Here is a 14466-nt window from a genome sequence, read left to right as displayed (position 1 = left end):
AAGATTGCGTCGGATCTTGGTGCCAGGAAGCTATGTCGAAGTGAGTTGAGGAGTTTCATTTGGACCAAAGCGGTGATCCAATGCAAGCTATGAAGCCTTTTTAGAGGGCGCGTCCACGATTCACGGATTTTTGCCATTCGTGCAAAGCAATATTTAAAAAATAAAAGAGTACCGCCTTGCCTATATTTTCTTTTAATTAGCGAATCACTGCCGAATCGAACGGTACCACTCGATGGAAACGCGGCTTGAAAGTTGCTTTCCGATACTGGATCGCGCCGCAATGAGCCACTTTACTTTGTTACAGTTGGCCCGCGTTATTTATTTAGTTTGGAGCTCGGGCTGCCTTTACGAGAGTCGTTTCATGTTTTGCCGCTGAGAGCATTGCTGGAAGAAAGCCTCTTGGAATACAGATGCACTTTGCCGCTGCTGCTGTTGCTGCTGCAGTTTGACGGCCTCCCTCTTTTATGCCTCGTTGTACACGTCTCATTTTTTGCAGGCACGGCGAGTGAAAAGCACGCCACGCGGCACTGACATGAAATGGGGAGAAGGGTGTCGCGCTGATGCCAGTGTGGCCTTTTGGAAAAAGTGGTTGTCACGTGCTGGGCTGGCGAAAGGGCGGCCAGTGCAAAAAAACAAATACAAAACAACCCCCCCCCCCCCCCCCCAAGAGCTAGAGGTGAGACGTGTCAAGATGTCCCGCCACTGATGTATGTGCACTACTTCGAAGATATTTTTGACATGGCGGCTGAATGATTGAACCTCCAAAATTTTGCCGCTTGTTTTGAAGACCGAAAAGTAGTGCCAACTCACAGACAAATTAAAAGCCAGACGTCTGAATTGGAAAAAAAAAAAAAAGCTTTACGTAAAAGAACTGCGTGAGAATAAGTAGGGTGTTAAATAGTTTCACTGATGATTTTTTTTTTTTGTTGCCGCAAGCAACTGATGTATTGACTTGGTGTGGCTTTGCCATTTTATCGAAATTAACGACAATTTGACCTACATACCGAAAGATTAAATGGCACAAAATGTTCCTCGGCTGCCTTAAGGGTAAAAAATAATTGAAGGAATCTCATAGTTGATTTCCAGGAGACATCTGCTTCGCAAACCTTTTTCCATTTAAAAGAAATAAACACTGCTATTACTAAAACCTGAAACTACCGAAAGAATGATTTAGGTTTTGAGCTTGTATTTTGAAATGAAAACCCATTTATTTCGTTTGACACCGAAATAGTGCAATTAAAAATGCCGTTTTACCTGACGGAATGAGTAATTGTGATGAATGCCACCGACAAATTTCTGAAAAGTCTCCAAATATCCATCCGGACAGCACGTGTGCAAATAGCATCTTGACTGTACCTTTTGGTGAAAAGAAAGTCTTCGAAGGCGTTGGCCAACTCGGGCCACATGGTGTCAAACTTCCCAGAGGAGGAGTGCTGGCGGGCCACCGGCAACCCGACGGACAGAACCTTGAGCAGGGACGAGACGGCCAGCTTCCAAGTGCTCTCGGACGGACACGCGTACTTCAAGCCCAGAGGCGTTCGCAGCGTCTGGAGGAGGTTGAGAGGAGACGCCGGCGCATTAAAACAACAACAACAAAAAGTTATTTTCTGAACACCACTGTTGTAAGCTTTCACATCGAAGGGGATTTTGCCATTTTTGAAAATGCGGCGATAAACCATTTTAAAGATACTCAGTAGGGAACGTGCGCGGCGGGGCCGCTGAAATTTCATTAATTGCAACTAGAATGTGTATTTCTTGGCAGTTGTCTTGTCAGGCAACAGCTGGCCGGGTTGTTATGGAGATCAATAGGGACGGGCTTGACATTTGCGCTGGTCCGCGGGGAACCCTTTTTCACAATTTCCTGGCAAATTAACCGCCTTCGTTTTGATGTTGCCTAGAAACAGCACTTAAAGTAGCTTAATGAAAAATGCTGACCTGGACCATGAAAAAGGTAAAAAAAGATATATAAAAATACAGTGGTACCTCTGCTTACGAACGTCTCTTCATACGAAATTTTCAAGTTACGAAATGTCTCGGCAGGAAATGATTTCCTCTCGTTACGAAAGAAATTTCAAGATACGAAAAATACAGTCGCCGATCGCTCACTATGCTGATGTTTGCCTTGGACATTTTAGAAGGATTGTTAAAAGCCGACAAAAGCAAACGTCCTTGGACCGGTTCTTTACAAAACGCCAGGCAAAAACCACTTCTGGGAGAGAACGTGAACTAAAGAGGGCAAAAAAAACGATGAGGATGCAAGCCTCAAAAACGATGAGGCTTGGAACGAATTAGGGCATTTACATGGAAAACGCGTCTCCACTTACAACATTTTCTAATTCAGAAATCTCTTCCAGAACCAATTAATTTTCGAAGTGGGGCTACCCCTGTGTTTTATATCTCTATCCGTATAGAGATATAAAATAAAAATACACAGAACAACTTTAGAAGACTTCAGATTTGCTGCTGAAAGTGGAAGGCGCCAAACATCTGCGCAGGAAACTACCCCAAAGTGTTTCTAACGGCGTTTGGCGTAACCCAACGCGGCAAGGCCCAAGTTGGCATTTTGCTCATGTCAGCAGATGGAAAAACACCTGCTTTGACTTCACCAATGGAGAACGTTGTCACGTCAGGTTATTTTTCGGTACCCGACCGTGTGCTCCCGACAAAAACCGCACTGGAATAAAAGCACACGTTTCACTTAAGAAATCTCGTGAAGTGAAAGTGAAGGTGACACGAAATATAAACGCGGATCCGTCAAAATTGTGTTGGAGTACGGCGATGAAGTCTTCGTACTCGGTTGCATTACAAGACCTGCGGCTAGTGAAGAGACTCTCCCAAACATAAAAACAACAAGTCCAACGGCCCCCCGCCCACTCCCCCCGTGTTTACAAGCCGCTTCTACTGGCCCCACCTTAATGATGCTCTGCAAGACCTTCTCGTTGACGACCGCCTTGTGGCAGGCCGTTTTATGGTACAGCTCCACCAGCACTTCGAGGGAGCGCTCAGCGAAGGGCACGTAGTTTAAGGCAACCCACTCCGCCTGCAAGGTGGAGGGGGGTGGGTGGGGGGGGGGGGGGGTTACATTGCAAGACACAAAAACAATGGCGGCATTAGAGACCAATCTTCAAACAGCTGCCACGGTGTCAGCAGTTCATAAGACGAGCGCAGACGTTTGGCACGCGCTGCACTCGACGTAATTATCGCTGTACTCATGGACAATTAAAGATGACAGATAACGAGGCTCAGCTTTGATCGACACTGTTGGGGGAGGTATCAGTGAAACGCGGGCTATCGTTGCGGGGGCTGCGGGAAGATGGCGCCATGCGCAAAACCATTAACTCATTCACTCCCAAAGACGTTTTTAAACGTCTTTTCAGACTTGGTCTAGAATTGGCTGGTACTGAATGAGTTAATAGGCAGACGTGGAGAATTGGCGTAATACCTCCATGACACTGTCACTCAAAACAGAGCCGTGCATTTTAGGCTGTGAAAGTGGACCAGGGCGAAAGCAAACGAGAGCAAGAAGGAGAAAAAAAAAAAGGAATAAACAAGTCTCTTGAAATTCAAGAAACAGAAATTCAAGTTCAACAGAAAGAAAACTTGTTGCCGTCTGCCTAAAGATGTTTAGAAATTTGTCGGTTTTGTGGTCAAAGTATTTTTGAACAATTGGAGTGTGACATTTTTTTTTTTGTTTTACAAAACATCGACTCTCCGTCCTCTGTTGAGTAGCGACTCCAGATCAGGTGCAAATGGTGCCCTGTCACACAACAGCCAACAGGTGGTGCTGTTCCCTCTAACACTTTACACTTTTTTTCATAGTTAATACAGAGCAGGGAGTCAATTTGAAAATGTGACAAAAATAAAATGTGGATTTTTTTTGGGGGCTGGGGGGGGTAACCCGTACGATGCAACTCGGAAAAAAGCAATCCAAACAATTCTACAGGACAATTTTTGTTGTCCGTCAATAAATTTGTCGTCTACATAACTCATTGGGTGTTTTCCCCCTACCCCCAATTAAATACAAAAACATCACAGTCCTACTTCCTATTCGGCAAGTACGTGGTTGGATAACCGTTTTTTTTTTTACATCTCAGTGAGTTTCTTTCTACTCGGGGAAGTAAAGATGAAATACTGTAAAGACGAATAAAAGCCGGAGCTCAGTCGAGACACGGAGGCTCACGAGGGGTGCCTGAAAGAATCACACAAACACCAACCAAAAGACAAACATCGGGAGGAGGAGGAGGAGGAGGAGGAGACGACACTGCGGAGGAAGTTAATGGCAGGCAGAATGCGAAGTGAGCGAGAAGCTCCCCATGCAGTGTGATCGCTCATCCCGCCAACCCTGGAAGAAGCTGGAATACACGAGCGGTGGTAGTGCAAGTAACGGGCACATTACAAATCAAATACAGGGAATGGAACTCACCGGCGCAAAGAGCTGGATCTAAAAACGGTTATCCAGTCAGTGAGTCGTCCCAAGAAACAGAACCAGAAGAGATTTGGAATTAAAGTTGCACGTTCAAATTTGTTTAGTTATCTCAATGAGGTGAAGTCATCCAGACAGATTCATGGGCAAACATTCAGTCTGACCGGCGACTGGACACCATTGGATGAGAGCGATAGGGACCACCCGCAACATCTGCTTGGCCAGGGGGGGGGGGGGGGGGGGGGGGGGGGGCAGGAATTTAGTTTGACACGCTTACGTAAACAATTTAAAGAAAGATCGAAATTGGAAGGGGTGCCTGGAATCAGGCAGAACTTGGGGTTCGTCCTGGAAATGTTTATGAGTGCGATTGTCTCAGCCTGCCAGTGTTAAAGACGGTGACGAGGAAGCACATGCTGGATTTTAAGTGGAACTTCCAAAGTCGAGCTCACAATGTGGATTATTTTGAATGTTGAATGGGAAAAAAAAAGAAAAAAAGAAAATAAAGCGACTTAGTGTCAAGCCAAATGTTCATTTTCACTTGTTGTGAGTTTAGACACGAATGGCTATCCGGGGGGCAGACAGTACATTGACACTGTGATACAAATTTTACATCGACTACTTTGCAGTGTTGCAAAGTGTCAATTCATAGGATATATTTCCCAAAATGGGTTTGGTACCCTCAATTTTGTGGGACGCTATACAGAATTTTTTTTTACCAATGCATCATACTTGTGCATAGATTTGGTCATGTACAACTTCGGAGGTTCCACTGTACGGTCGAGCGTGAGCCAGACTTGTTTTCAAATCGAATCTTTTTATGCCTTCAAGCTGGGTTAGAGGAATGAGGAAGTAATTATGGGTCGGGATTGCAAAATGAATGCCCACAATAACCAGTCCAGTGTATGACAGTTTATGATTAGGGGCAGATGAGACCAAAAAACCCCCCAAAAAAAACCCAGACACGGCTGTTGATTAAATGTTACCTGGTTGTATTTGGCATTGGCCACGTGTTTGGTTTCCATTCTGCCATACTGCGGAGGCTTGCAGGAGAACTCCACGAAGAGCAGCAGCTGTTCAAAGATGGCCGGGTACATGACCTGCAGGTTCTCCGGGCCGACACAGATGGCCTGCGGCGGGGAGGGAAGCCACAAAACAAACACCGCTGACATCCACCGAAGGAGACGGCATCGCCACCCGTCGTTCGGCGCGGCGGGCGCAACGTTTCGCTTGACGGAATGCGATGCGCGATTGGAAGACAACGGGCGTGCTGTTGAAATGACAACTTCATCATTCGTTTGCGTTTACGCTTCCTGCCTTGAGTCGATAGGAGCGTAAAAAAAACACCGGCGCGACTCTCCCAAAGAAAATCGGCCGGCCGAGCGAGCCGACACCGGCGTTCGTTCCGCGCGCTCGGGGGAAAAATACAGTACATACGGCCCGACGATAACGGGAGACATCTTTTCAATCCGCTGAAAGTTTTCCCATTTTACCTTCTGTAAAACATCCAGAGCAATGAGCACGGCTTCCTGCAGGCTGGTGAGCACGGCCTCGGTGTAAGAGGGCAGGATGAAGGGGGAGGCGTCGCTGCTGATGGGCACCGACACGGCGCCGTGCAGGATGACGCCGAGCTTCTTCAGGTCCTCCATGCTGAAGTTGGCCTTGATGTGTTGGTACAGCGCCGGGAAAATTTGGACGAGCGCGGTGAGGAAAGGCTGGCTGGGGATGAAGGAGAGCTTCTCCGTCTGGCCGCTCGGCGGCCTGGTGCTGTCCGTTCCCGTCCGGTACCACGTATTCCACGCGGACCACCACAACGTCAAGTCCTCCAAGGCCGACTCCTCCCCCGGCGGAGGGGCCTGCAGCTCGGCGCCGTTGTAGCACGTCAGCCGCTCCACCAGCGAATCGGAGCGCACCAGCGGTCTGCCGGGACCCGACGCCGAGAGGGGATCGATGAGGACCGGCGGGACCCCCATCGCGGCGAACGCGTCGCACGTTTTGTCCGAGTCTTTGACAGGCGTGACGATCTGCAGGATCTCTTGAAAGCTCTTGAGGGCGGCCAGGGACACTTCGTTGTTCTTGCTGAGCGCGGCCGACTGGATGTGAGTCAGGAGAACCTCCCAGGCCTCGAAGAAATCACCTGCGGTGAGACGGTAACGGGTCAACAGCTTGTTGTTGATCTTTTTTTTGTTTTTTGTTTTTTTTTTAAACCTTTTTTATGCTTTATTTTGGAAAGTCAGAGATGGACTTAAATTGTCTTTGTTACAATGCAATTCCATATCAAAAAATAAAATAAAATGAATAAGACCAACTCTGTTTTTGCTCCTATTTTTCAGGAGATTTTTTTTTCCACTTTCTTTTATTGTTCCAAAATGTGAGACAATCCGTTCACCTCTCAGGTGTGAATCCATCAAGATGCTAATCCGACAGAATGGCGTCGCACGGGTGCGTCAATAAAAGGCTGCTCTAAAATGTGCAGTTTTACCGGATTGCGACTTCCTGGGTGGGTCAGAAAACGAGCTTGTATCTGGCGGGACCGCCATTTTGCTCACAAACTGCAACACGTTTACTGCGCAGCTGTGGATGAAGCGATAAAAGTTGACTCTAAAACGTAACGTAAGGTCAATAAAAGTGGGATCACAATTTTGCCAATCATACCAATGTACCGTTGAAATAAAAACATGAAAAAAAAATGCTGGCCAACAATTAATCATCATCATTTATTTTTCAATTCTCTGTCGCTTCATAATTAGTTCGCCAGTGAGGTCAGCCTTGGATTACGGTTGACATTTTTGGGTGTAACCGTCTTGACTCACCTAACTTTTGCAGCAGGTAGCGCCTGGTGTTGAAGATGCGGGCGACCCCGGCCAAAGTCAGCACCCAAGTCTCGGCCCACTGTTTCTCCGCTGTGTCCCGCGAGTGGTGAATGAGGATGTTCCCGCCGCCGGATTCGATCTTCTCCTTGTCCGCCGTGGTGGATGACGTCCTGACGCAGTTCAGCAAGTGAAAGAGCACCTACGTGACACAAAGGGGGAGCAAGCGCCGTCTAGTGAAGCTCATTTGGGGGGCATGCGGAGTAGTAAGTGATGAAAGTGACATAACGCTTGGCCGCTACCTTCCAGACCACAATATGCCACGTTGGCTGATGCAGCAAGGTCCCATGCGCAGCGATGGTGGAAAACAACGTCTGCCCGGCACTTTTGCGCACAGCGGGCCTCGGATCCACACACAGCTCGCCTAACTTGGCATACAGGCACAGCCACAGGCAGTCGAAAGGAGGTGCGGGATGGAAGGGCCTGTTCAGGGTCTCTCCTTTCTCACGGGCCTGCTTCTGCTGGGCCTCCTCGTCTCTCTCCAGCTCCTTTGTGATGGCTTCACCCCTTTGGAAGAAGTAATCTGAAATGTTCCACTGACGGAGGGGAAACAGAGAAGCGGGAATCACGAGGATGGGAGAAATATGTTGCAATACGAATACAGTATATTCGTGAAATTAATTCATGACACAAGCATGTGACGCCTTGCTATAGGCACAAGGAACAGAAGAGGGCCTTTTCTTCACTGAAATCTAGCATGGACACCAATCAAGAACCTATCCATACATCCATTTTCCAATTCCGCTTATCCTCACAAGGGTCGCCGGAGTCTATCGCCGAGGGACAATTTGGAGTGTTCACTCAGCCTTGCCATGCATGTTTTTTTGGAATGTGGGAGGAAACCGGAGTACCCGGTAGAACACCCACGCAGGCCCCGGGAAGAACATGCAAACTCCACACAGGGAGGCCAGAGCTGGAATTGAACCCGGTAACTCTGCACCGAGAGGTCGACGCGCTAACCACTTGGGCCACCGCAATCTTGAACCCATGTTACTTAAATAACTGTATTGAGTCGCTGAAAAAAACAAACAAACAAAAAAAAAAACTTTCACATGCGGCTCATCGATAGCATTAGCTAGCATACTGGGCTAAACAACACACAATAATAAATCGGGGTCTTGACAACTGGCGTCCAGGCTCACCAGTAGGCCAATCGAGGTGAGACTGATGTTGAGCTCCTGGTTCTGTAGGCCGAAACTTCCGGCTACATCCACTACAATCTGGAGGCACGTGCAAGGCATGGTGGGTAGGAAGTCGGTCACCACCAACTGCAGGCACTGGAAGGCTGTTCGGATCAACGACTCACTGAGGACACACCGGATACACGAAGGGGACCATCAACAAAAAGATCTGATCGATGAAAATAAGCCACGCTTACCCTTGATCATTGCGGATAGCTCCTATGACACCCAAAACGAGGGGCCAGCCGGGGCCCAGACTGTCCCCCTGGCTCTGAAGGATTTGCAGGACGCTTTCCAGCTGCTTCTGTCGGATGTCGGCGTGGAGCACGTTGGACAACTCCTTCAGGGGGTTGAGCAGCAGAAGCTGCAGTCGCTTGGAGAAGACACAGAAGGTCGTGAACTTGGGCGTGGTTGAGATTGCCGACTGTACGGCGTGAACAGGCCCGCGATCCACGAGATAGAAGAAACAACCTAAGGCAGATAGCTGAGTATTCCCTCAGACTCAGACGCCAATTGCAGGGGGCAACTTTGGAAATCGAAAAGGAATCATCACACACAAATACAATTCATACCTGAAAGACTATTGGCAGCGATCCAATCATTAACTGCATTCGTGCATTTTGGTGACAGACGTGATTTATTTATTTTTTTGCCATAGAGACTTATGGAATGTGAAATATAGTTAACTCATTCACTCCCAAAGACGTTTTTATACGTCTTTTCAGACTTGGTCCAGAATTGGCTGGTACTGAATGAGTTAAGTATTGTCAGAAAACAAAATACACAGTCTATATTGCATTGGTACAGCTCGGCAATGGATCTCGTTTCATCATCAGAAATGTACTTTGGGGGTCGGGAGGGACGTCATTTTTAACGGCCTGCAATGACGTTCACCAACGGTTTCAATTTCAAATCACAGTACTGTAAAACGATTACGACGAAAACGTTTGGGCACTCAAGAAACCGAGTCGCGCGACAGGTTTCGCTACCTGATTGTGGCCGAGCGGCGGCTCGTGCTTGTAGTCCAGGCCAGCTTTGATGAGGGCCGTCAAGGCCTCAGCCCCCCACTCTCTCATCCTGGAGTTTGGGTGCTGGCAAACCTGCAGGACACATCATATACACGCAGAAATGCAAACACGGACGCAAAGGAATCAAGTGCCTGCGCGTTTGTGGACGCGTGGGTGGATTTGTGTGCGTTTTTCTTCCGCTGGATCAGTTCTGATCGCAGGGGAGGCTCCACCCCCCCCAGAATAAATAAATAAACACAAAGGCAGTTAGTTTCCCAGGAGATTTTGCCGTGGGCGTGTGTGCGGCACGCATCAAGCAAATGCATAATCATAAAATCGAGATGTTTGCGCCATACAAAGTGCAATCAAGCACGTTTGTATCGACACACTTGGGAGATGTGCCATGTCCACACACACACACACAGAAAAAGAGGCTTTTTCTATACATTGTGGTGCACATTTTAGGCCACAAACAGGCCGCTAGAAGGCAAAAGCTGCATTTTTAGGCTCTCCTTTATGTATTCCAATTTAATTTTACCATGCACGCATGCTTTATTATTTTATTTTTTTTCTCCCTGACAGATTGGTGTCAAAGTGCCATCTGAAACTGGCATGCACCTTACGGTTCATGTGAAAGACAGATTTTCATGACCGTTGTAGACAGAGAAAAAAAATAGCTTTGCATGTATGGACATGGCTTGGCTTCACGTTGAGTCACAGCACAAAAAAATTGATGAAAGTGATAAAAATGATAAGATTCATTGACAGCATGAGGACATTCCACTTGCGGATACACATGAATCCCGTGAGACTTGATAATTGCCCAAGCCATTTTTATTTTCATAGTAATATTTTTAAAAATTATTGGGATTTTTTTTCTTAAATAATCCCAATCACTCTCATCGAAAGGTTGAATCAAGGCAAGTGGACAATTCTTTTTGGTGGAATTTGTCGTGTTTTTTTTTTTTTTCTTGTGTTGCAAGAGGCATTCAAAAATGACTGAGGCGATGATGCTTTTATGCAAATGACATGGTCTTCCTCAATTCTGTCAAATGAATAATTTAGATATTTTCTTCCTAGAAATTGCTGTCAGGTTTTCCTTTTGAAAGAAATCGAGTGTCAATGTGAGGCTTGCGCCCGCACGCGCGCGCGGGACAATGCCAGACCCTGCTTTGGCAGCAAATCAAATTTCAAAATCAAGACTGGAAGCACAGAGGACACAATACACAGACAGCAGCAACTTAACTCCCAACATGTTGACAGGGAGGAGATAAGAACTGGGCAGAGAGCAACAAAATGGATAAAAAAGCCAAAGAAGTTTGGATGAGAGGATGCTCGCTTACCTTCTGCAAAACAGACAGGAATGCAAAAGAGAGAGGGGAGATAAGAAATAAAATGTGAAGAAAAAAAAACAACAACTTCAAAGTCTTTTCTCACGAGGGGAGTCTCCTCTCCCCGAGATGAATGGTCAAAACATCGGTTTTCAGTCTAGCACCAAAAAACAGCAGAATATTGTGTTTCGTGTCACCTCGAGTAAGTGTCCAGTCAGAGGCCTCCACAGAATCTCGATACGATCCATGTTCACCAGACCCGTCTCCAGCAGCTTGGCCACGGCAAACAACGATGGTTCCTGCTTGCGAGACAATACGAGTCGTAGCTTCGTTAATTTATGATTTTTCTTTTCCTTTTCTTGGGCCAAATCTTGTTCGCATTTGATGCGCCGCAGTTCAAGTGTGAAAAGAAAAAAAAAAAAGCCCAAAACAATTTAAGGTCACTGTTATGCCCTAGCATGAGGGCAAGGAGAGCCACAGTCAGTGACAGCAGAGTGAAAACTTGGCCAGTTGTCCCCAACTGCCAATATTAAAAAATATATATACAATAATAGTCAAAATAAGCGAAAGAGTTATTGCGCGGCGAATATGTCCAATGAGGCAGATTATCAGACGGGCAGCAATATTCATCGGATGGATGTTGGCTGGTCCGCAAAATATCGGTCCGTGGCAGGGGGGGTTGGGTACAACTGTGCTAGGCCACGCCCCTTAAAGGCACATCTCCAACGCACCTTGTTTGTCCCGTAGGCCATTTCCATAGCTTCCAGCGAAAGAGAACATAAAGCGTTGATCAAGTGATGAAGGGAAACATCGTCCAGGTACCTAGATGACACAAGACATGAGTCACTGTAGGGCGAGTCATTACCGTCAGCATTCGTGACGACAATCAGTGTGATGCGTTCAAACAGTCTTGAAAGAAAATGAAAGAGTTGAACAGGTCCTCACTGGGAGCTCTCAAAAAGTCTGGAGAGAATGTTGGAGATGACCGGCAAGTCGGTCATCACAGCCGTGGTCAACACCTGACCGGGACGGAGACAAATCAATTGTCAGTTAATGGCCCGTCGCAATCGCATGGCACACGATGCAGGGCAAACGTACCGTACTGGGTCCCTCCACAGCTCGGCCAGGCTTGAGGGCGCCGCCGGCGCTTGGCTTCAGTCCGAGGATCCACACCAAGTGCTGGGATCATGATGACAAGAAGGAAGATACATTTATTAGTGGTGGGGGGGGGGGGGGGGGGGGGATATCCAAGTTTTCCCAAAGAAGCAATCACACAGCCTTAGAATTGGTATTGTGTGTGTTGAAAAGAAAATAAGTCAAAAAAAAATGTCGTTATCCATTTCTCAGTCAACAGATGATTATATTCCCTGCTAATAACAGTAAACTTATTTGTAGAAAATGTTTTTTTGTGAGAAGCAGAGAAACCCAAACTTGTTTTTTCTTCTTCAATATTTTAAAAATATTTCATAATTATTTGGCATTAAAAAAAATAAAATAATGCAAAAAAGAAAAAATTAAAATCTGTGTCCTCTTTTATAAAAGATGTGGAAACAGAAGGGTGAGATTGCTTTTAAGATAAGATAAGATATCCTTTATTTGTCCCACACTGGGGAAATTTACAGCCTCCAGCAGCAAGAATGTAGGCAGAAAGAAGAAGAAAAAACAAACACCGTTCAATTAAGTGCAATATAAATACAAAATGGATAAATCGCAGTGCTGTTTGCAGTTGTTTTCCACATCAAAATCATCATTTTACAAAAGGACTGTGTGTGAAAACACCCTAAAATGAACACCAAAATAGGTGAAGCTTTTTAAATCATTATTATCGCTGTGGAGAACCAGTTGGCACTTGTACCTGCAGTGTGGCCAGAACCAGCTGCCAGGAGGTGCCCAGCACGGCGCCGTGGCAGTGGGCCAGGTTCAACAGAGTCCGCATGCACTGAATGTTCTTGGCCGTCAGCTTGACAAGAGACACAAAGTAAGAATTGAGAGCAATGTCCACGTAGTCCAGTACGTTGGAACAAAGACCCCTTTTCAAAGGAGGGGGGGGGCGGGGGGAAGACAGATTTTCAATTTGGGATGCACCGACAGCACTTGCGACAAGTGCTTGCATTTGAGGAGTCACCGTTAACAGAGCTCCAATCCATGATCAAGCCATTATGTATTGCAACTTGGACGAAAATGTGTTTTAGTAGTTCAGAATCCGTGTTTTTAAGGATATATTTAAAAAATACTGTGTGTGTGTGTGTGTGTATATATATATATATATATATATAATAATAATAAAATTTAAAAAAAGCGCGTGCATCACATTCTTCTCAAATTAATATGCCAAACTTTAAACCTAAAATATAGCATACAGTTTATTGGCATTGGTGCATCCCTAATAATCAATCCTTGCGTCTGCCCACCAACAATCACGATCTTATATTTTCCTACCACAACGGTTCCTTGGGGCTGGGCGCTGAGTGGTTGCCCGACGGCCACCACCTGCTGATGGGACTCGCTCGATGGGCTGATGATCTGCACATTCTGGCCCTGAATCGAGTAGGCTGTAGGAAAAGAAGAAGAAAAAACAAAACAAAAAACATGTTGGGTTGCTTGTGCATCCGGGATTTGTAACTAACAATCAGAGGCTGCAGGAGAAGCTCTTTTAATCAACTCAACATGGCCAGACCAATTAGCCGGCTTTATCTATACAAGATAATATGCAAATGTTGAATGTCCAAGGGGGCCTTTTGGAGAGAAGCTGCGTGCGCACGTTTTAACACTCCCCGGGCACGTTCTTAATTAGAAGTCCCGGCATAACGTTATGGATTACTGCAATAAGAGACGGCGCATTGGGGAGAGGCAAAATGCCAAGAGTTTAACGCGATCAACTCGGCTCACACGCAGCACACACTTCAGACCGCGAGGATAAGAAAACCTCATTAATTTAACATCAATACACATGACTGCAGGCACAAGAATGAAGCGCATCTTTTTTTTATCAAACATAAGTTTGCAAAGGGGTGGAAACCATCCGGTAAATTTCCATGGGAAGCTCGAGGAAATTCCAAAATTCAAACGCTTGGAATTGACTGGGAATTGCGGGTGACGTAATGAAAACGTATCATTATGGGGTATAAATAGGAATGTTTTATATTGTCATAAGCAGAAATATGTACAAACTTGATAGCCTACTTTACTTGCATGTAGTACTGTACCTGAAGTACTCTATTACTTTTAACTTGCTCATAAATCAAATCTAGCCCCCCCCGCCCAAAAAAAACAACTGTATTTGCTTTCTCTACACAGAGCAACTTTCCAATTTAAAAACTCACAACCCGATCAATCACGCTACATTCACATGTATTTCGGATATTCTGACAAAGCAAAATGGCATTTTAAGAACAACCCTCGCGTTATTTTAGGCAAACGTTATTTTCGGCATCGGCTACTGGGTCGCTTACCTTTGCTGGACAAGTTGGCGGCGTTGCTGCTGAGAACGGTCAAGGCGTAGTGCGGCGGCAGAGAAGCCTTGCAGATGGCTGTGATGAAAGCGTCGCGCGGAGTCACCAGGCCCAGGCGGCCGCATAGCGAGGCCATGGTCAGCTCGGCCTTCAGGATGTTCTCGGTGGCCGTCTCATCGGTGCTGCAAACGCACACGCACTGAGT

At 46.3% G+C, this 14466-nt stretch overlaps 1 protein-coding gene across 4 annotated transcripts in view; it reads right to left on the bottom strand.

Annotated features, from left to right (window-relative positions):
- The window catches only part of mon2 (MON2 homolog, regulator of endosome-to-Golgi trafficking), a 28229-nt gene that overhangs the window by 2816 nt on the left and 10947 nt on the right, over positions 1-14466 (bottom strand). For 2 of the 4 annotated variants that reach the window (XM_086109102.1, XM_086109104.1), the window contains exons 14-30: positions 14262-14443; positions 13249-13361; positions 12665-12769; positions 11908-11988; positions 11755-11828; positions 11541-11631; positions 11007-11108; positions 9461-9571; positions 8669-8844; positions 8433-8595; positions 7533-7826; positions 7234-7432; positions 5914-6557; positions 5407-5550; positions 4424-4441; positions 2912-3040; positions 1357-1547 (exon numbers count right to left, since the gene is read on the bottom strand). In XM_086109102.1, coding sequence (XP_085965228.1) covers positions 1357-1547; positions 2912-3040; positions 4424-4441; positions 5407-5550; positions 5914-6557; positions 7234-7432; positions 7533-7826; positions 8433-8595; positions 8669-8844; positions 9461-9571; positions 11007-11108; positions 11541-11631; positions 11755-11828; positions 11908-11988; positions 12665-12769; positions 13249-13361; positions 14262-14443 — 2817 coding nt within the window. The remainder of the gene's footprint in view (positions 1-1356; positions 1548-2911; positions 3041-4423; positions 4442-5406; positions 5551-5913; positions 6558-7233; positions 7433-7532; positions 7827-8432; positions 8596-8668; positions 8845-9460; positions 9572-11006; positions 11109-11540; positions 11632-11754; positions 11829-11907; positions 11989-12664; positions 12770-13248; positions 13362-14261; positions 14444-14466) is intronic. The other 2 variants (XM_086109103.1, XM_086109105.1) reach the window with 1 other exon arrangement.

The sequence above is a fragment of the Hippocampus guttulatus genome, chromosome 4, assembly GCF_054856545.1.
Source record: "Hippocampus guttulatus isolate MCC_2025c chromosome 4, RoL_Hgut_1.0, whole genome shotgun sequence".
NCBI classification, from domain to species: Eukaryota; Metazoa; Chordata; class Actinopteri; order Syngnathiformes; family Syngnathidae; genus Hippocampus; species Hippocampus guttulatus.
Note: the sequence above shows the minus strand (reverse complement) of the source record. Positions and strands in the feature narration are given on the sequence as shown.